The sequence below is a fragment of the Thunnus thynnus genome, chromosome 4 (genome assembly GCF_963924715.1).
Source record: "Thunnus thynnus chromosome 4, fThuThy2.1, whole genome shotgun sequence".
Taxonomy (NCBI): Eukaryota; Metazoa; Chordata; class Actinopteri; order Scombriformes; family Scombridae; genus Thunnus; species Thunnus thynnus.
The window spans coordinates 15,247,684-15,269,413 of NC_089520.1; the positions used below are offsets into that span (position 1 = coordinate 15,247,684).

At 39.7% G+C, this 21,730-nt stretch overlaps 1 protein-coding gene across 2 annotated transcripts in view; it reads right to left on the reverse strand.

Annotated features, from left to right (window-relative positions):
- col2a1b (collagen, type II, alpha 1b) overlaps positions 1-21,382 on the reverse strand; it is a 53,490-nt gene extending 32,108 nt beyond the window's left edge. Inside the window, exons 1-18 of one of the 2 annotated variants that reach the window (XM_067586893.1) lie at positions 20,981-21,382; positions 17,529-17,738; positions 15,941-15,957; positions 15,442-15,474; positions 14,693-14,725; positions 14,423-14,476; positions 12,567-12,668; positions 11,611-11,688; positions 9,340-9,384; positions 8,261-8,314; positions 6,814-6,867; positions 5,356-5,409; positions 4,540-4,593; positions 4,376-4,429; positions 4,035-4,079; positions 3,879-3,932; positions 3,505-3,549; positions 3,241-3,294 (exon numbers count right to left, since the gene is read on the reverse strand). In XM_067586893.1, coding sequence (XP_067442994.1) covers positions 3,241-3,294; positions 3,505-3,549; positions 3,879-3,932; positions 4,035-4,079; positions 4,376-4,429; positions 4,540-4,593; positions 5,356-5,409; positions 6,814-6,867; positions 8,261-8,314; positions 9,340-9,384; positions 11,611-11,688; positions 12,567-12,668; positions 14,423-14,476; positions 14,693-14,725; positions 15,442-15,474; positions 15,941-15,957; positions 17,529-17,738; positions 20,981-21,074 — 1,134 coding nt within the window. In that variant the 5' untranslated portion in view covers positions 21,075-21,382. The remainder of the gene's footprint in view (positions 1-3,240; positions 3,295-3,504; positions 3,550-3,878; positions 3,933-4,034; positions 4,080-4,375; positions 4,430-4,539; positions 4,594-5,355; positions 5,410-6,813; positions 6,868-8,260; positions 8,315-9,339; positions 9,385-11,610; positions 11,689-12,566; positions 12,669-14,422; positions 14,477-14,692; positions 14,726-15,441; positions 15,475-15,940; positions 15,958-17,528; positions 17,739-20,980) is intronic. The other variant, XM_067586895.1, reaches the window with a different exon arrangement.
- Positions 21,383-21,730: the final 348 nt, after the last annotated feature.

Genomic DNA, 21,730 nt, shown 5'->3' on the forward strand with positions numbered 1-21,730 from the left:
GTTGTTATGGCATGTGCTTTATGATTAGAGCTGCAACTAACAATTATTTTTATTAAACTGTGAATTATTTTCTTGATTAATTGATTGATCGTTGGGTCTATAAAATGTCAGAAAATGCTGAAAAATGTTGAACATTGTTTCCCAAAGCCCAAGCTGCAACCTAAAATGTCTTGTTTTGTCCACAACCCAAAGACTGTTTGGGTTTTATCATAGAGGACAAAAGAAACCAGAAAATATTCACATTTAAGAGGCTGGAACCAGATAATTTTAGCAGTCTTTCTTAAAAAATGACTCAAAATGATTAATCAATTAGCAAAATAGTTGGCGATTAATTTTCTGTTGATCAACTAATTGATGATGCTAATTATGATGCTTGTGTGCTGTTAGTTTACTGTGGTGAAATGTCAGTACTCATTTGAATATTTTCCCACTGGTTTCTTGCTGTCTCTCTGTAAACAACATCTCTGTAAGTGGGTAATATTCAATATTAATCTTGCAGCCTGTTCATTCACATAAATGTTTCTCTGTAATATTGGCTTCATGGGCAATTCAACAAGACTTCTGTCACGCATAAGATAGGTAGTCACATTCACATTTTCCTCCACACACGTCATATTCAGCTAATTATTAGTGAAGTATTTAGACTCCTATTAACATGACAGCTTGTTTTACACTTTGATGATGGTGATCTGTTGTACGTGCACGCCTCTGCTCAATGTGGTGGTTTGTCACAGGCTGCAAATCCTCAGTCACCATTGCACCCTATATGTCAGAGTTCAGTGGCTTTCATTGGCCTTGCTCAGACTCACTCACTGGTACGTATTTATTTATTAGTCCATCCTCGGTCTGCTCCTCTCTTACCTTTATGGGTATATCTCACTCAAAACTAGTAATTATTGTTTGCGCACATATGACACCCTCTTACTGTCTGTCCCTAAGGTTCGCACTGAATTTGACAAACAGACCTTTATGTTCTCTGCCCCTGCAGCCTGGAACCACTTGCAGACAGATCTGCAGCTAGATGAGCTGATTGTGATTAGGGCATTTAAAAATGTAGTGAAGGGTTTGGAGGCAAATTAAACTGGAATTTGTAATTACTTCCTTAGCTAGATCCATTTCCTCTTGTCTGTCTTTTTAGGCATGTGGTTCTGTGAGTTGCTACTGTATGTTTTGTTTTATGTGTTTTTAATGTTTGCTTGTATGTTGTTTGAAACACTGTATTGCTTCTATCTTGGCCAAGGATCCCTCGAAAAAGAGATCTTGTAATTTTAATGGAGCTCACCTGGTTAAACAAAAGTTTAATAAAAACATCTTCTTCACAGCATAATTACATGTGAACTGTTGCTGTGGTTTACGCTGTTGCACTTATGGCCAACCATAAGCTTATACGATGTATAGTCATCTTCTGCTCATCAACACTACACATTTCATAATGAGACTGCCTGCCTCAATAATTCTTGTGAATTTTAATGTGTTAAGTAAATCAATAATTATCTGCTGCCACATATCAACTCCATAAAGTGAGTTAGCAATATTATCGCACACTGTTTGGCTTAATTTGAGAAAAGAAACAAACCACTGCTCAGAAACACATCTTTGTGGTACAACACCAAAATGCTTATAAAGTTAGCAGTATTTGAATGAACAAAATAATCAATTTGCTGTCTTTCCAGTGTTTCTCATAAGTGTGCTATCAAAAGCCAAGTGCTTAATGTTTTGTAGACTTCCTGGCTTAGTATAAAAATAAGACTTGGGCCCCTATTTAAAGGAACTTGGGTCAGTATTTTGAGCCCCGCCCCCCCCATATGGACACCAGCCAGAGATTTTACTGCACTGGTGGTTTGCAGCTTTTCAGCATGCTGGTGAATGGAATTCCTTTACTATTGCTGCAGCATTGTAAGACTCAATAGTATGACATAATAGAGTTTAAAAGTATTTGCAAAAATGGTGATGTAGTGGCCCTAATTTTTCTGCTCCCGAAGCTCACTATCAAGGCCAGTATTTTACTGGCTCAGAAACAACAGCGAATATTGGGACAAAAGCAAGAACGTCTGCCAGTTTTTTTAAAGTATGGAAAAAAATTCTCAGCATTTTAGAGGCAGTAGCTTGGCTGTTCCTAAATAACACAATTCAAAGACTCGATTGGAGCTTGGTAAAAACCATGAGTTGGATCATTTCAGTCCTGGAGCAAGGTTTATTCAGTTGGGGTTCAAATAATTGTTTTGTTTCTGTGTTGCTGGATTTTTACTGTGTTAGTCTTGGGCTCTTTTAACTGCAAAGCCTTGCTCATAAGGCGCAGGCAGGAAAAAAAATTAAAAAAAGGCTACATTTCATGAGCTCCGGGGGAGTTAACAGGCAGGCCTGATTTGAATAGACAGTGAATGGGCTCCTGAAGGTACAGCTCAATAAGGTAATATGAGATTTTTAACGTTCCTCACCATGGGACACTTCCTAGAATATTACAAAGTCACACAAAAGCATGCATTCACTCAGAGGAGCTGTGCACTCTGCTGCAGACAAACATAAAACTACATATAAGAACAGAATGTTTATGGAGGTAAGTTGATACAATATATAAACACACACACAGGCACATGTTTTCACATCTTGAGCCCAGTTTGCCTTGATTACTTCAGGGGAAACTCCTGGATTTTTCAAACTCCATTTGTAAAACCTAACTATCAAGGGGCTCGAAGAAGAAAGCAAATCACAAATACTGGGCCCTTGAGCAAAGAGCTGAGTCTTTCTGCCCTGCAGGAGGAATAAATCATATGCAAAGCAGAAAGGGAGAAAAGAAGAAAAAGACAGTGTGAGGGAGGGAGAATAACACTTAAAAAAACCTCCTTCCTAATTTTCCATACAGATGGAGATTTAAAGCACTTTTTTTAATACAGTGCAGCCTTCTCTGATTTCACTAAAGCATTTCAACTTGTCCCCACAAAATCCTCCCTGAGCTGTGCATCGCCATTTTCTGAGATAGTAACTTTTTGATTTGATTCAAGAAAGTCTTACTCTAAGTACATATACTTCACAAAACTCAAGTTTTTGCACCTGTTATACATACATCTTTGTTTCTTGCAAAGTAGTTGGAAGTTTAGTTAGGCTGACAAGCTTTCTCATATAAAGAAAGGGACAGACACAGACACAGAGTTACTCTCTCATTCACAGAAGAAACACAACAAAGGTGATGATGAAGAAGAAAGTGGGGGTACTACAGTATTTAGGTGACTCATGACTTACCTTTGAACCAGGAGAGCCAGGGAAGCCTGGAGCTCCAACAGGTCCAACAGGGCCCTACAGAGAGGAAAAGATAGGCTGTCAGCTCAACTATTTATCACAGAGACATCCAGCTGTAAAGGTGTAGAGACTATCATACTGCAGAGGCGTGTGTGGAGAAGTGTGTGTGGAGAAGTGAAGATATTGGGATGAATGTTCCTATATTTCTTACTAAATCTGAAAGGAAATTAAGAAACTGAATTAAATGAGACTCAAAATGATACTTACTGGGGGACCAGCAGGACCAGGCAAGCCATCATTTCCACGTGCTCCCTGAAAATTGTAAACAATTATTAGCACATAGCACAAAAGCAAGCAGTGTAAGTAGTTTTACACAAACTATTAAATCAGCAAACTGGTACAGAAAACTAAGAGATAACTCCTGACACAATGAAGTTAACTTCTGCAAATTACACAGCAGTTATTAGCACAAGTGCCTATGTTTGGTGCTTTAAAGAGAAAATCTCTGGATTATATTTTAAGCATATGCTCCTCAATTCTGATACTAAGAAAACAAAGTGAAGCATATAACCCATCTGTTGTTAATCAGAAGTTAAGTTTTGTGTCCAATAACAGTTTTTAGATAGAAAAGTGACACTCACAGCAGCTCCACTTGGTCCAGGACGACCTCTCTCACCAGGCAAACCACGAGGTCCCTAATGTAGGCAAGGAAGAGGAAAAGAAACCTTTACGGTCAATATACCATTAAGATTAGTTTTGTACAACTTTTCTGCTGTGATGTCCAGAAATATACACACCATTGGTCCAGGAGCGCCATTCTCTCCGGGAGCACCAGCCTCACCCTAAAGAGAGGAATTCATTTTTATTCACTTCAGTTGTAAACTTGGCAGCTACACTTTCTGGTATCTATACACACTCTGTACTTAGTGGATTATCCAAGAAGTGTTATCTCTAGGCAGATTACAAATGATCTGAAAATGATCTCATACCAATTATTACTGATATTTTTTTTTCATTTTCCTGCACTGAGTTCCTTTTTCACTTAAGTCACATTCAACACAGAAAGATACTGACACAGTGAAAGAAGTGGTGCATTAATGATTCAGAAAACAGTGGCTACACACAGAGTAAATCCTACCTTAGCACCAAGAGCTCCAGTCTCTCCCTTTGCACCATCAAGACCTGGGTAACCCTGAAAGAAAGAAAAGCGATAGTATGCACTGTTAGGCAACCAATACTAAGAACAAAAACAAAGCAGCTCATTGTACTGGAAATAATTAATAGACAAAAAAAAGCACTTACTCTGTGTCCCTTGATGCCAGGCAGGCCAGGAGTTCCTGGGAATCCACGAGCTCCCTGTGAAGCAAGATGAGAATAGATGAAGGAGGTTTATACAAGGGATAAATAGATAAAGTTAACACTATGGAGCAACGTTGCTATCAAGATGTGGATTTCCTCCACTGGGATGGAGCCAGTGGAACAAATTATATCACAGCAGATTTTCATTACACAAACAAAGGTTCCTCTTTGAGAAAAGGAGGGAAACAAATTTAAACAAAATGATTATATATATATTTATATATTTATCTATTGAAATGTAATTTGCTAAATTCAGCCCAGTTTTGGCTCCTACTCCTACATACTGGCCACTAATCATAAGACCACTAAAGGCTCTCCGGTTCTTGTCTTTAGATGATGCAGTAAATGACTCTACAAATCTAAAACTCATAAAATAATAAATTAGAAAACATATTTGAACTCTCAATTCAAAGTCTAGAAAATGTGATCCTTCGTTACTGTCAATTATAGAATTAAGCGGTCAGCTGCTATATTGTAAATCTGTATAAAGTGATCTGAGGGAGTAAAATTTTCACTGATGGGAATGCTAGATTGCTATAAAAGTTAAGATAAGCATAAATTTTCCCAAAAGTTAGTCTTTTTTTTTTGCCAATTTGTGTGTTGGCGTTTGAAACTCATTTCTTGAAACTTTTACTGGTTCTTGGTCACCAGAATGCATCATACAGCTAAACTTAACAGTATATCAAAGGAGGTTCTTTTACAAAACTGCTCAATATTTATACAGTCAGAATTAATCAGAATCAGCCTGAGAAAACTCACCTGAGGTCCAGTAGGTCCACGCTCCCCTGATTTTCCAGATTTGCCAGCTTCACCCTAAAACAGAAACAAAGGGAGACAACAATGTAACAAAAAATCCTGAAAATGTGTGAATTTTGTGTGAGTGTTCCTTTTAACATGTATAAACACGGTATATGGTCTTTGATGTAGTTGCTGAGAGAGTGAGCACTCCTAGTGGACATGCTGTGACATATCATGTCTGCTGCCATCAAGTGGCTAAAAGTAGGAGTAGCATTTTGATGTCTGTGACACCTGCATGAATAAGCAATAATAATGTCAATTTGTTTGATTCCGGAAGATGAAAAGCAACATGTAAAATTTGAACATGTGCAATTCCATATAATTCAAAAGGCTGGTTGAGTAACGAAGAGCCCTAATTAGTAATAGTGAAAATAGTAAAAAGTAGAATAATAAAAAAATATTATGTAAAAAAAAATTAATAAAAATCAATGTGAGCTCCAATAAAAGAAGTTAAAGATGACATGTGAAGATCCATTTATTAGCACATCATGAGTGCATTTGGTCACAACAACAAAAGACACTGCAGCACCACTTTGGCACATAGTTTCTGTGTCTGACTGATACAGTGCAAAATGCAACCTGTTGTGGAGTAACTACAGACTGGTAAACAGTATATAATTCAATGAGTACGCTGAAGTCCTAGATGTTTGACAGTAATGGCATATATGTTATGGCTTGGGTGCAGATACTGTCATAGTTGCTGCATTACAGCTTAACTCAGATTAGCAAAGTTTGTGGATTGTTCATTTTTGATTGAAACAGTATTGACTGTACGATGTAAAATACATCTGCAAAACCTTTCCTGTATTCCAAATAAAGCATTTTCTATGGTTGTATTGCCTTAACAATAAAAAAACGTGAAATGAGCAGTCACAGTATGTCTTTGACCGACCAGAATATTTACAATAACAACATTCAAAGCTGAAGGATACAAAATGGAAAAGCAGAAAACTAGAATCCATCACAGACCAATCAAATTAAAATATTTAATACTGGAGAGATATTGTGATACTAACAACATTAAACTTAAAGCAAATACCAAATCAATAAAAATTTAAATCAACATACTGTACATAATATTTGATGTAAATAATTAATGCAGTAAATCTGTGTTATTATGTAAGTATGTATCAAAAGACAAGTGTTTAATGGTGGGAAATGAAACACAACACAATTAACCTATGATAATCATGATAATAACAGTATTTCTGTCAGAAACAGCCACATGAGAAACTTATTTCTTTCACTGCTGTTTCTGATAATATTTGGGTCCAAATGGGTCATTCTGATATGTAGTTTTTTCTTTATTCACAGAATACACATGTAAGAGGACAGTCTTTACCAAGTGCCAGAATTATTAGAGTTTCTGTTTGTTGGAGTAATTTTTCAGTTTAATAAAGTTGTGACAGACACACTTACATCATCTCCAGGTTTTCCAGGAGGTCCAGGGGGACCACGGGGACCCATGGAGCCCTGTTAGTAAATTGAAAACAAGCAAAGGTGAGAAACCAATAACCAACAGAGGGCAACACTGTTAAACAGTTTAAACTTTGGGTCATAATTCATAACATGATGACAACTTTTTTACAATCAGCACACAGAAAACACTGTTAAAGGAGATGCCAAATGCTATAAAAAAGACACTACTACATGTGAGTTCAATTATTATTTGACTGCTACACTTGCTGCCATTTAGCAGCAGGATTTAGAGGCTAGGTTACTTCAAAAAGATGGAACAAATACTTCAATATCCTTATCCAAAATCCTTGAAGTTAAGACGTTTCCGTCTGTCCGTCTGTAGTGTGTGTTGATATGTCGACATTTTTCACTGTCTGGGCTCAGCAGGAAAAAGAAAAACACAGACCAGCAACAATATTTTGGGATTTTTAACAACACCACTATATTTCCTAATAATTAGCTGATTACAGCAAGGGCATGTTGTTGGTATTTTTTTCCGGAAAAGACCAGCACGAGTCTTTGACCTTCCACAACTGTCAAGTTATTTTCTAGTAGAAAGCTTGATTTTAATCACACGTAACGATGCACTGGCACTCTTTTAAAAGAAAAGGCACCTCAGAGACTTTCTGTGCTTATCTGAACTCCACAGGAGCAGATTAGCACAGCAGTGGGGAGACCCTTCATAGTCTACCTGCTGAGGGAACGGAAAGGACAGGGGATGGTAGTCTGGTTTCTGGTGCCTCAGGAGATGTAAGTTTTAGGGTTGGGAGGGTGTGAGAGCTGGGGCAACAAGGAAAGGGAGCAAACTAAAAGGAACTGTAAGAACAGAAAATTTAATGGGAAGGGGTAATATCTACTATTTAAGAAGAGTTATTTAGGCAGTATGGAATTATCTGAAGAGCCATATAAAGGAACAGTGGATGTAAAACAAACATGGGAAGTTGTCAGTGAGACAGAAGATGAGAAAATGCAGGATAAACTCTCCTCGCCTAAAAGATATTGATACAATCTGGTACCAGCCAACAGCAGATGGCCAGGTTTTTACCATTTGTTGTCAGGCTTCACACAGATGTGGGCTGGAGACATGAGCACTCAAAGGATTGACTGAAGAGGGCTGTAAATGTTGAAATTTAAGGAGCTGGCAGGTCAAATAGAGAAGGATATAAAAGTTAGTGGTGAGCAATGAAAGGTTAGAAAGTGTTAATGGGAATGTAGTGTATCTACAGTGAGGTAGAGTCTCCATATGAAGACGTGAAAATAAATAGGATAAGTTTGATCAGAGAAAGAGAGGGGTAAGAAGAAGAAGAAGAGAGAGGCTTATGGGAGGCTGGAGGGGAGGATTTGAGAAAGGCTATAGAGGAGGTATTTATAATAAACCATGTAGTGTGGGCCAGGGAAGGATACTTACAGATTGTCCGGGCTCTCCAGCCTCTCCTGGGTTGCCTTGGAAACCTTGTGGGCCCTGGGATGTAGAAAGAAGAGAGAGATGGTTAAGTGACAGCATAACTGTTGTTATATACAATGGAAGATTTGAGTAAGAGGAGGCTAAATTTGACTGATGACTTCAAAGTTGACCTTATTCGACTACTGATTGTGAACTGGCTCTAATACAGACAGTTTATGCAGTAAATCTGTGTAGGTTGTGGTAGATATATCACGAATAATCTAGTTGCATCTTGGTTTATAGTAGTTTTAAATGAAAAAATCAGTTGAGTTGCAATATAAACATACACATGTTGTAAAAAGGACCAAGTACTCTTTCCCCTTTATATCTGTGTCTGTTTGTCTTTGTAAATACTTCAGCTACTAAATCACACCACTTCAGCACACAAGACATTATCTTTTCCAAGGAAGTTTTCCCTGTATTAATTCTAAAAGCAGTCAAAGGTGTCCCAGGAGGAAAAAAATGGTCTCTCTAAATGTGGGCTCAAGGTGATTAAACCATCAAGTTGAGGCAAGTCAGTTGGCATTGCCTACAACTTAACAGCTTTACTCTGAAGGCTGTGAGGGCTCAAAGGGCTGCAGGTAAAGCTTGGTTGTGGGCAAAAGCACAGAGAGGCGGGGGAGTGGGGGTATGGGAGGAGGTGAACCCTGTAGGCTCTGTGAATGGTAAATTGTCAGGTGTTCTACAGTATGTCTGGGTTGTGGCATTGGAAAAAGCCCCGGAGCCTGCAGCTGGGAGACCAAAGTATTCTCCATCTGAAACCCTCCCTCGGAAAACAGCACTTGCAGTTAAAACAGGGCTGTGTGTAAACATTTATCTGTCAATGTGCAAAGTGCCTCTAAGTCACTGGTCATTTTGGGATCAATATTGTTATTAAATACACTCAGGGGAAGTAGACAATGCAGCAAACATACATAGTATCAAGCAAGTTACAATTAGCTTAGGTTTAGCTGAGAGAATCCTGTCTGTGACTGGACACAGGATCTTGTCTACAGGTGCATCCGGCTTATGTGTTGTTTTAAGGGGGTAAAGGAGGTACTTACAGGTGATCCGGTGGGGCCAGGTGGTCCTCTGGGACCCATAGGGCCCTGAGGAGAAGAAGAGAGACAAGAGACACAACATCAGGATAATGACAGATAATTACATTCTTCATCAATATATACTTTTCAAACTACACAAACTACACAAATACATAAAACACACTAGTACATTTGGAAATTCTGTTTATGTCTGTTGTCTAGTTTTTGTCCACTTAAATTCTGTCAGAAGCTATAAAAGCATATCACCTGCTTTGCCCTGAAGCTACAGAAAATCCTAACAGCTCTACTTGTCAAATCTCTAAATCGTTTGAAATTCCACAGTGGCATTCAGACTTTCCCTTTCTCTCTATCCCTCTCTTTTCACTGTCAACCCCCCCTCCTCCCACTTCTCTCTGCTCTTTTTCCAACCTGCTGTGTGTTTCTATGGTTCAAAGGTCACCAGCAGTAGTGCTGTACTCTTAAGAGGAGTGCTTGAACTCTACATGACTACTTCCACTTATGACATGGAATGAAAAACAACGTAATGTTGAACTGCTTGGTTTCTACAGATAAATTCTTCATTCTAAAAATGTGAGATCTCAGGCATCAAAACAGCAGGTGAGATTTCTTCAATTAAATTGTCTCCGACTGAATCTTAATCTGCTTTGTGGGAGTTTCTGGCTGGAATCACACGCCAAAGTAATTTCGACTTCAACTTCATGCATCACTGCTCAACAAGAGAAAATCACATTCTGCAGAGGTGATGAGCCAAATCCCTCTGTTGCTTTCTTTCTCTCTGTGTGTGCTTTTTCTTTCTTATACACATACACAAAACACACACTTAAAAAAAAACAGCTGTATAAGCACAAATGGGATCGTGAGAGGTGGTGTCTATTAGGTTTCAAGGTCTTCAATGAAAAAATGCCTTGATTACTTGTGACAACTTTCCTCTCGCATACAAACATATTTCTTTCAGTAGACTTGCTTTTATAAACCCTCATTTCAGCATCATGGTTATGCTTAAAAAAATCAGGGACTGAAGCCAAAGAAAACGTCACAGCACGGCACAGTGGTCCTCAGAGGCGAATGAAAGTCACCTTTCAGTGGATGTGGGAAGCCCTCACCACAGCGGGTAGGAACCTATCAATGGAGCTCTATATCTGTGTTTGAGGACATGCATATGTGTGCATACATTTCAATAAAAGCGTTGTTTGAGTGTCTGGTATGTAGGTGTACGGATATGAGTTGGGTTCCTGTGTGTGTGTGTGTGTGTGTGTGTATTAGGGCTATGAGTTTGACTTGTGATTTAACATCAGTCCAGTCTGTGCTTTCACTGCTCTTTCCCCCAGCAGGCTCGCAATCGCCACAGTAATGTGGCGATTGCCAGCATGTGGGCTGGCTTCAAAAAAGGGCCCAATATTGTGGTGAGCTCTCAGACAGACATGTGGAGGGACAGTCAGTAGGAGTGAAGCCACACAGACTGCTGTAAAACTGTTGGGATCTGATCAACTCCAGTCCCCCTCCTGGTGTCTCAAACCTCTGCTGGGCTGAGACACTGCCAAGCTGCTCTGCGGCTCTCTAAACCAAAACAGCTCCCAGTGTACTCTTTACTCCATCGTAGGCAAGCTGCCATGCCAGCTAACCGACAGCAGCGGTGGTTTGAAATATAATGAGGGTCAATGGCTGTTTCCTTAGTTTATAAAATTACCCTGCTGTACTCCAAGTGAGGTGTTTATTTTCCATCAGGACCCAGAACTTTGTAGAGTCTTTCCTCCGACACTGGGAGAGAGCGCTCACTTTTATCTTTGAGGTTTCTCCCAAAACCATTAACATAGGAAGAGGTAAAACAAAGGTGATGCTAAAACTTGCTGCGACTTGTCTTAAATCTGTAGTCTGAGTTGTTTCTTCTCATCCTTGATCAGTTTAAATCCTACTTGGGTATCTCCTCTCCTGGTGAAGAATGATGACGATGATGATGTGTCCATCTGCCAGTTTCCGTATACAACAACCATATGATGCATGTCTGGTCCACGTAAGGAAGTCATCTGTGCCCCTCCAGAAACGCCAAAAAACACCACTGGATTTGGTAAAGATTCTGCATTTTGCTCAGAGACACTTTAAAAGGGCAGATGCTTGCTGATGCAGATCTTTAACCCAGATCTTCAGGTGGAAAGACAGTCTGTCTAAGCTCCTGACCCCTCCAAAATTGTAGCATCCTAATAGATTCATAAGCATCTGACCGTAAAAAAAAAAATAACATGGGAGTGGCAGCAGGTCTCATCATCGCTCGCTCACCATTGGTCCTTGCATCACACCCATCTGTGCGCCGCCAGCCTTCTCGTCAAAACCACCAGCCATCTGAGCAGCAAAGTTCTGAAGGAGGCAAAAGAAAAGACATCATTAAGATTTTTATCAAGACATACAGGTTGTTGAGGTGCCAATTATGGCCTATTAGTGAAATTAAGCGTTTAAGGTCATCTTCTGAATTGAAAAAAAAAATCTCACACTGACTGCAGGGTAAAGCATCTGGTTGGAATAGACTTGACTTGACTAAAATAATGAGTAAGAAGAATTTCTTCATATTGCACCAACTGAGTTTTGGCTGAGTTTCTGTGTTCATGAGACAAAACTAATAAGGAAAATGATTGCTAGGTTTTTGCTTAAGGAATGTATTTATGTTAGAGGCCAAATGTGTTGTTAGTGATTTGCAGAGTTTGGAGGATGCTTTGTCATTCTGGCAGAAGAGGAATCAGCATTTAATAGATTGTCAACAACAGAGATTATTATGTGAATCCTGATGCAGACAGAAGAGGGACAGAGGGCATGAGAACAATTTTCATCTCGTTCTCCTTCACAAAGAGTCTCCTTGTTTCCCCCCACCAAAAAGCTCCTTCCTTTCCCCTCCCTAAGTCTATCATACTACCTCCTGCCCCTCCACCTCCCCCCTCTTCAATCCACCTCCTCCCTCCTTTTCTCCTGCAAAGAATGAGAGGCATTTTGTCTATTCTCTCTCTCTGCATCCACTCGCTGTTGTCTCTCTGCCTCCTCCCAACGCCAGCTATTTCCCACATCCTTTGTGCTCTTGTATTCTTTCAAACAATCTTGTTTTACTCAATTTTACCCTTCTCTCTGCTTATTCCACCCAGTCAAAGTAAAACCCATTCTTGGCCTTGCATCAGTATTCGACCTGTCAGTTCCCATGTCTGCAATAAATGCCAGCCCACCACCCCTGCTTGTCATGGGATACTTACTCCACCAAGGCCAGGGGGTCCATTAGGTCCTGGAGGTCCAGGGGGGCCGGGGTTTCCGGGGGTGCCAGGCTCACCATCTCTGCCACGGGGACCAGGGGATCCCTGAAATAGATAAATGAAATTAAAATAAATAAAAAATCTAACTAACAACCAAGAATATGACCCAAGGTTAGGTAATAATGCCTACTTGTCATTTGTAATTACTGGAAACAAAAGATAAATTACATTCCTATTTATAAGCTGAATTAACCAAATGATGCAATCTCTTAAGAATAACTCAGATATAGGGCTGAAACATTATTGATTTATCTTTGGATTATTTTTCTTGATTAATTTATTGATCGTTTAGTCCATGAAATGTGAGAAAATAGTAAAAAACAAACAAACAAACAAACAAAAAACACCCATCACAATTTCCCAAAGCCGTAGTTGACACATTCAAATATCTTGTTTTGTTGGACCAACAGTCCAAAACCAAAAGATATTCAGTTTAATATCATTGACAATTAAGAAAACCAGCAAGATACTCACATTTAAGAAGCTGGAAACAGATCATTTTTTACTTAAAAAGCAACTAATGATAAAGATGAATTAACTATCAAAATAGTTGCAGATTAATTTTCTATTGATCAACTAACTGATTAATCATCTACTCATTTATGCTCTACTCAAAAATGCAGTTTATATTTAGATTTCTGTATCTGCAGTGTGCTGAATACATGTTATTGACAACTACAAACACTAATGTGAAAAAAAATTACATATCCTTGAGTAAAAACCCTCCAATTCTGTTGTGATCTAATTGTAATAAACACAACAATACAAATATCATAGATTTACAGAGCATTTATGAGCAAAGGACAGCAAAGGACTCAGCACAAGTCAGCACTATTTCATTTTAGGCCCGTGTGCCAATATTTGAACTCAGTAGTACTTCACCACTGGACACTACGCCACTGGACTACATTTGTCAGACGCTGTTGACCGAAAGCTAATACTCATTTGAACCGTCTCCAAACTGCACTGACAATATGGATGAGGAAACTCGACTACACCTGACCTGCTGGTGGAAAACAGTGATCCATCAGGAATGAGGTCTTCTTTTTCAGCAGAACCAATAAGAACATTTAAAGGTAAAAAAGATTTTAAAAAAGGTTTAACACTAGCACACACCATAGTCAAATACATAGTTACAAACAGTTCAAAAACAGCTAAAATACAGATGTTTTTTTAAGAGGTTGTAGAGCATGCTGATGATTTATTAGGTCGTATCAGACTACCTGGCATACCTCTGTGCATGTAGTGACAAATTACCCTGTGGGAGGATCCTGAAAAAAGAATGTGCTGAACACCTAAAAGGCTGCTTAACTTGAGCTAACAACAACAACTAAATTCACCTCCTTAAATATGCATAAACAAGATGACTAAAGGACATAAACTCTTTGCTTGTTCATTAAGACAATGATCAAAGCCTGGCAAATGCAGCAACGCTAATTTCCCACACTGAGCGACGGAGGCCTCCGAGAGAACCAGAGGTTTACATTATAAACCTCAGACAGTCCCACATCTGTTAAACAACCCAGACCGGTGCAGACCACACAGCCTAATGGAAACGACACATGACTAGTTAGAGTGAGCTGCGCAATGAAAGGCTACCATTTTACAAACCTGCAAGCTATAGCAGATACCCTACCCACCCCCTTACTAACCCCCTAAAGACCTAAAGCTATCAGATTAAACAGGACATAATGTACCTCTTATGGGAGCCCAGTGGGGGTCTAGTTTTTTAAGGGTCAGGGTGTGAAAATGACAAGAAGGGGGAGAGTTTTTTTCTTTTCTGAACATGTCAAACTGACCTTCTCTCCCTTATCTCCTCTTGATCCGCGGAGTCCTTGCTCTCCTGGTGGGCCCTAGGTGAACAGGAGACAAGGGAGTGGTCAGTACAGTAACTTCAGGTGATATCTCGGTACATGTGAGCTGAAGAAACTGCTGTAGCTTGTGAACTCTGCTACTGTTACGTCAGATCTGTCTCTATTTCCTGTCACTCCACAAGGCAATCTCTCTCCACCTTTTGAGAATGCTTTCGAAAAACAGCAATTTATGAAAATGTATAAATCTGTGCATACCATTGGGCCAGCTGGTCCTCTTGGTCCTACAACCTGGGTAAGTAAAGGGAAAAAAATAGAGAAACAATAAAGCCATTAGTATTATTATGTCAATTAACATTATCTGTGTAGTTATTTTAATGTAGCATACAGTATGAAGGTGTGTTAGAAGGCACAAACTCAAAACTCTACAAATCCAGGCCCACAATGTGCTTTTGCAGAACTTCTCAAGCTTATATTTACCAGATGTATTTGGACAAGTGAGGTTTAGATCTCTATGAACAAGGGGGGAGGGAGAAATGTTATCTTTCCCCCATCAGAACAGACTTGTTAATTGCTAATCTCTTCGGGCAAAGGATTATGAGAAACATACAATAAACAATGCCTTCTTATTTCCTGCCATGAACTTGTATTCCCTCAGAGGGGTAAAGCATTTCCAGGTGCAGCGCTGCAGCAGCAGGGAGACAACTGGACTAGGAGGATCTTTATAGAGGATTGTATGGAGGCTGTATTGTGCTTGGCTGTCTTCCTGATGAGTGGGCTAAAAGGCCTGCTTCACTCCTCTTTCACTCACCTCCTCTTTCTTTCATAGAAAGGCAGTATACGATTTCTAAATTCCTCGGTTATTTCTCTAATTACAAAAAACTATTCTCACACACTTTCACAGCCAAGGATAGTGTGCTAATGTTAAACTCTCTAGACAATATTCTCAAATTTAGAGAACAGTGAGTTTCTTTTTCAGAACAAGATACTGTGTGATATTAACTTACATCGGTAATGTCTCCAGGTTCACCTTTCTGACCCTGATTTTGGAAAGAAAAAGCATAAAAACAGTAATTAGGATTAGGACTTGCAAACAATTTTCAAACATTTCTTCACCTTTTCTCATGCATTATGCACACTGCCCCTAAAAGACCAAGTGAAAAACACAGAATGCTTGCAATTTTGAAGAAAATAGTCATTTGTGAGATGTTGAAAATAAGTATCCACAACAATATCATTAGACACATAAAATGTCACACAGTGTGGGGCAGGAAATAACTGTTATCCATCTGGCAAAGCTGTTTCACATCAAAGTCTCATCTAAATCCATAAACTACAGGGCCCTCCTGCAGCACTAATATGAGTCTGGAACAGATACAGTTTTAATTGCAGCTGCTGGGTCGCTTTATTTCACAGACACACACACAGACAAACACACTTTATCACGATCACATACACAGACTAATCCACACACAGAGCATCTTAAAATCTGGCAGTGTCTCTCACCTTAGCTCCAGGTACTCCTGTTATGTGGTTGAGCAGCATAGAGGGGAAAAACAGGCCACAGTTAGCAAATGCATTACGCAATAACAGTCCATGAGGGAAACACAGTATTTCCCAAAAGCCCAGAAAGTCTACACTGTATGTGCTGATAGCAAAACTTTAATTTCCTAAATTAAACTACACTAAAGACCACCACCAAATTATATTTGTGGTACCCAAAGAGCCCATCAGGATTGATAAAGTGTTGTTGAATCACCATCTTACTGTAAGAGCTTAAAGCAGAAGCAAAGCGGCTGCAGGTAGCAGTGAATGGTGGACAGCAAAGGAATTTGAGTAAAGCATAAAGTACATTTCAGAGCATTAAGTCTGATGTACTGTGGGCCCATGGCTGGATGGACGTATTGTTGTTCTCTTGTAAGCCAAAGAAATTAGTTAAACCAAAATGATTAAATCTATTGTTAGCAATATAGCAATATTGCTGAATTAGAAGTTTAAATTTTATGGGTAGGGCTGGATATCATTTTAAAAATGCTGATACTATAAAAACTGATATTATATGATACTTTTCAGTACTTAAATATTTATTTGCTTTTATGCTTTTCTTTGAGAAATACCAATATGTTATTCTAAAAAACCCTATTTTCTTTTAACAAAAGAAGCCAAACTTCTTAAAAGTCATACAAGAAAAATAGGCAAAATCTTAATTTAAATCAGGAACTATCTTATCAGAGAATAAGTAAACAAGATTACTAATGTGACCAAACATTCAATGCCACTTTGTGATACTGGTCAGTTTTCAATTCTCAGTGGTACTGACTCATTACTGTCTGTACATTAGTATTGAGGTTTGATAGCCAGCCTTATTTTTAAGTGGTTTATAACTTAATATGCTGCTGTTCATGTTACATACTTTTTAATAAGCACTTTATTTTGCCTTGAATTGAAGATAAGTATTCTATTAAGCATTTTAATTCACATGCATGCATTGCAAACAGTGACACTTCTGATTTCACTCATGCTCCTCGACTGACTTTGCTCATATTTCCACAGCTGACCGACAGAGTGTTTCGATATTAGGGTCCTTGTTTATCAGGAAGCAATGACAGTTTGAAATGTTCAAAAAGTCTCAACCCTCAATAGGCTGTCACAGTTTTTTCTTAACATCAGATCTGCAGCAATCCACAGAGAGGATATAGAGTAGAAATGTGAAGCCATGTCTGCTTGACTGAGGTATTTCCTTAATGGCTCCCACATGTTTTCATGATACTCAGGGTAGGAGAGAGTATTCAAACAAGATGGGGCCAAGGTGAGCCAGCTATGGAAAAATGACGAGGTAGCATTTCACTGAAATCTGGTCAGATGTGTCATTGTTGTTGTATATTATCATTTGTTTGCTTTGGGGATAGAAAACAGTATTCAAAACAAAGGCACGATTGAGACATAAAACAAAAAAAGTGGCAGAGGTTAAAAAGTTATGAGCCAACCTTTGATTAATACCAAAGAGTCCATGTGTCATTTTCTCCCCAAAGTAAACAACATGATCTTGCACAGTAATTTATTTATGAAAGGTGTGAGATAAATAAATTACAACCAATTGGAGGAGATGTATCAACTGCGCAGATGGGGCAACACTCTCCGAATGGGATTTCAGGTTTGGGGCAGTCTTTTAGCTCCTCGCAGACAATTTCATCGCACAGGACGGTTCCAGTGTCACACACACAGATGCGACAAGGCTCTGGTTTCCATACGTCCTTGTCGCTATAGCGCTGTCCATCTTGTATACAGGTAAAAGCATCCTCCTCTGTGTGTGTGAGGTCATAACAAAGTACACAAAGAGTCCAGGTGGGGAGGAAAAAGGAGATTATGCATCAGGTATGAATAGCAGTCAATGCAATGTATAACTCATAAACATCAATAGCATTTACTCAAAGTCATAACATGTCTTTACATGAAGCAAACCAAACAATGTTTTATTTTGGTGGGAAACACACATGCAGTGCATTAACAGGTACTCCAAAGTGTTAAATATGTAGGACTAACAAAAGAATAATCCACAAACACATATTGTTGAATTCTGGTTATCTGCTATCTTTACAGTTGATGACCCACCAATTGATGACTGAATGTAGATTTCTCCTTATCAGTACATCTTCTACAAACATAAAATCGTGTGTCAAGCCACATCCAAGTAAACCCAGTTCAAATACAATTGAGAACCTTTGTTGTGTGTCTTTTCCATCTCTTTCTCCACATTTCCTGTCTGCCTCTCAACTATACACTGTCAAATTAAGGCTAAAATGTAGTGCCATCATTCCATTTATCAATAACTAACACTGAGTCCAGTTATTGAACTGATACAACAGCATGCAACCTCTTAATGAGCCACAGGGTGGCAGTGTAACATTACAGAAGCTGAGAAAGACCTGCAGGAAACCTCCAATAACTTCACAGTAGCTGGAGACCATGTGCCTAAATTCCTCAACAAGTTAAATATAGGGCTAGTTTACATTACGGGAGACACCCTAATTTACTGCAAAGGAGACAGACTCTGCATTCAGTAAATGAAAAATATTTAGGTTTTTTTTTTAAGACCACAGGTTGGCAAACAGTGCATAGCGGAACGTGATGGAGGTGGGGCATGTTTCAATGCAGGTACTGTACATGATCTGAATTAAACCACTCAAGAAAGTTTAACAATGGACTTCTTGGTAATGAGCCAGTTAATTTTCCATATGGGCAGCTCACTTAACAGTCAACCAGGCCAGACACTTGCTCAAAGACATGCTGTGATCGGACCCACTGAACCTGCACCAAAGGGGGGAAAGTGGTTGACACACCAAAAGAAAGGCCTCAGGGTACGGACTACCGAGAGGGTGAGAGGAGAAGGAGCAAGTACAGTAGCTATATTTACCTTTGAGCGCTGCTTAAATCTAGGTAACCTGACGGACCTCAGAGGCAATGAATGAGGTCTTTCTGGAAGGGGACAGAGTGGGCAATTCACAAACTATTGCCTTGTATAAACATAGGGCACATTTTAAACTCCATCTGGAAGCGATAGCTGTGTCAGATGCCAGTTCAAACACGTCAGAGAAAAGAAAATGGTCAGCTTTCATGCACATACCTTTGCGGTTTTGACATTTCATTTTACAGGCCTGGATGCACTGTCAGATGCCTGCACCTGTCCTTTCAGTGGCTCAAATATGAAAGATTCTCCTGATATGTGGTATTCTGGGACAAGGGCTCCTCTATAAACTGCAGAACTGATAGAGAGCTGGCTTTTCAGATAATTTGTAAGTCTCCTCTCCCATGTGTTGGCAGCTATACTGTTTTCCAGGGGAGTAAAATGAACAATGAAAATTGTAAAATGAACCCAGGTGTACCTTGAGGACAGTCGAGTCAAGTCTGTTTTCCATCTTAGGCTGCCACTATGATAGTAACTTTTAGGCCTCGGTGCCGCTTCTACCACTATCTGATTGGCTTTCTGCCCCCCTTGTCTACATGAATGGTCTCAAAATTGAGAGGTACAGATATGACCCCTGTCCCCTCTTAATGATTAAGGGCCACTGAACCTGCTGCGCTGAGGTCACAATCAGACCTCTTTACCACTTCAGCATCTCTCAGAAAGATTTCTGCCTCCAGTTAACACTGAGGAAAGAAGGGCTTGCATTATATCCAGGGGCCTTCATCTCTGAAAGGGTAACCTGAAACTTGCGATTGCATGAGTGCCTTTGCTTTGGCGTTAGTATTTCCTCCCTTTTTTTTCTCTTTCTTCTTGAAAATACACCTTTTATTTTCTTTAAAAGCTTGGTAATCTCATCTCATTGTATACTGAGAAGTCTGCACTTCTCAGAATTACAATAATAAAGCCCCTGTCTCATATTTTTCCAATCACCTCTCCCTTGCACCCTGGCTCTGTGTCTCTCTGGGCTGACTGTCACAGCTTATGGGTAATCTTTTAAGCAGATGGAAACCCTGAAATCATATGGAACATTATTTCTGGCCCCAATCTGCTGGCATATCTTCACTCTCAAATGTCTCTTGTGGATACTAAAATCAATAATGATGATGAATAATCCCAGTTCAATTTTATTCCCCCCAAAAAGTGCAGAGACGGTAGAAAGTCTGCAGGTACAAAAATAGTACGAGGGCCCTTCCGATTCTTAATGGAGTTAATATAAAAATAAACACATTAAAAGCTTTTTAAAATGAAATTTTGGTTATTAGTCCGCCTTTCTGCCTCAACAAGCCAGGATTCGCCTGGATGCCCTCTGACAGCAATGGAATGTGAGAACTTTTCACCAAAGGCCCTTGAGCCTGACCACCTTTCACTTTTTACCCATCCCCTCCCCCTTTCACCCTCTATACTAAGTGAATATGCAGTTAAAAGGAGAGCCTGTCAATGCTCCTAAAGCACCCACAGCTGTCCAGCAGCTCAGCTTGAGAAAGAAGGAGGTAGGGTAAGAGCTTTGAGCTAAGTCCACTGTTGGGGATCAAAATCTGAATTATAAGTAGCTGAGAATGTATTAAGAATGAATAAATACTGCTGACGGGAATTAATCTTAATAAAAAAACAAATTCACATAAGCAAGGAAACAAACAGCTCCAGCTTTGTACGCGTTATTTCGTGTAAACCTGGCAGGTCCCTCCATCAATTCCATCACTTTTACGCGCGTCCAAAAACCTGATCTGATGATATCGAGTTTTATCACATCAACATAGTTGCAGATACCTCAATATCAGGACTCTTATCACACAGAAGGTGCAAAACTAACATCAGTCAGACACCTTCTCCTGCAACAGAGTATCAAAGAACGACGAACTTTCTGTGCGTAAAAGGTGCGAGGGAATAACCAACTCACTTCAAGCTCCAAAAACAAGAATAAAACTTTTCAAAGTGCAGGTGCTGTGCTCACAGGACGCCAAATATAAACCTATTTCAGAGTAATATGACTTGGAGAAGAACTTTTGCCCTCTAATATTCATCACATGACACACTTCTTCATCAACCACTTGATCTTTGAGAGAAACAAAACTGTCACTTACGGTCGTCATCCTCCTGACATCTCACAACGGCTAATAGACAGACTTGGGTTGCTACAAGTAGCAGTAGAGTCCTTGAATCCATAAAGCTGAACATGTCTAAATATTAGACATACAGGACCCTTGAGGGAGAAAGAAGGGTGCGATGGGAGCGGAGGCTTCTCTCAGTATTTAGTGTGTGTCCCCAGTTACAAAAGCCGAACCATTCGACATTCACCCTTCCCAAAAAACCGATGGGGGAATCCAGCGGCAGGACCCAGACCTGCAGCAGAAACTCAGCACCGACCGCTTCAGGCCAGACGCTGTAGTTTTATGTCCCCGTTGCCTTCAATGAATCTTCGTATATCCCTAAATATCAGTCCAGCCCCTTACCCCCCGTGAGGTTGAAATCTGAGCCCCGTTTCCCTCCCATTCTGTCTCCCTGGTTCCATTATTGCAATCCCAGACCACTCCTTTCTCCACGTGCTGCTACTGAACCCAAAAAAACTGAAACTTTTCCCCCTAACTTTGGTGCCCTCCCCTTTTCCTCCCCCGCCTTAAGTTCATCGAAAGCAGCGATGTCAGAATCATTCCGTTACACTAATTGAAGCCATTTCTTCTTCATTTTGTTCATGTGGGTCCGTGTCATCTGTGTGATAATTAGCCATTTACAAAGGTAAGTAATAGGTTTTCTGTCGTGGACCGAAAAAACACCAGACACTGTAATATTTTACACGGATATTTCACAAGCGGTTAAGAACACTGTTCTTAGGA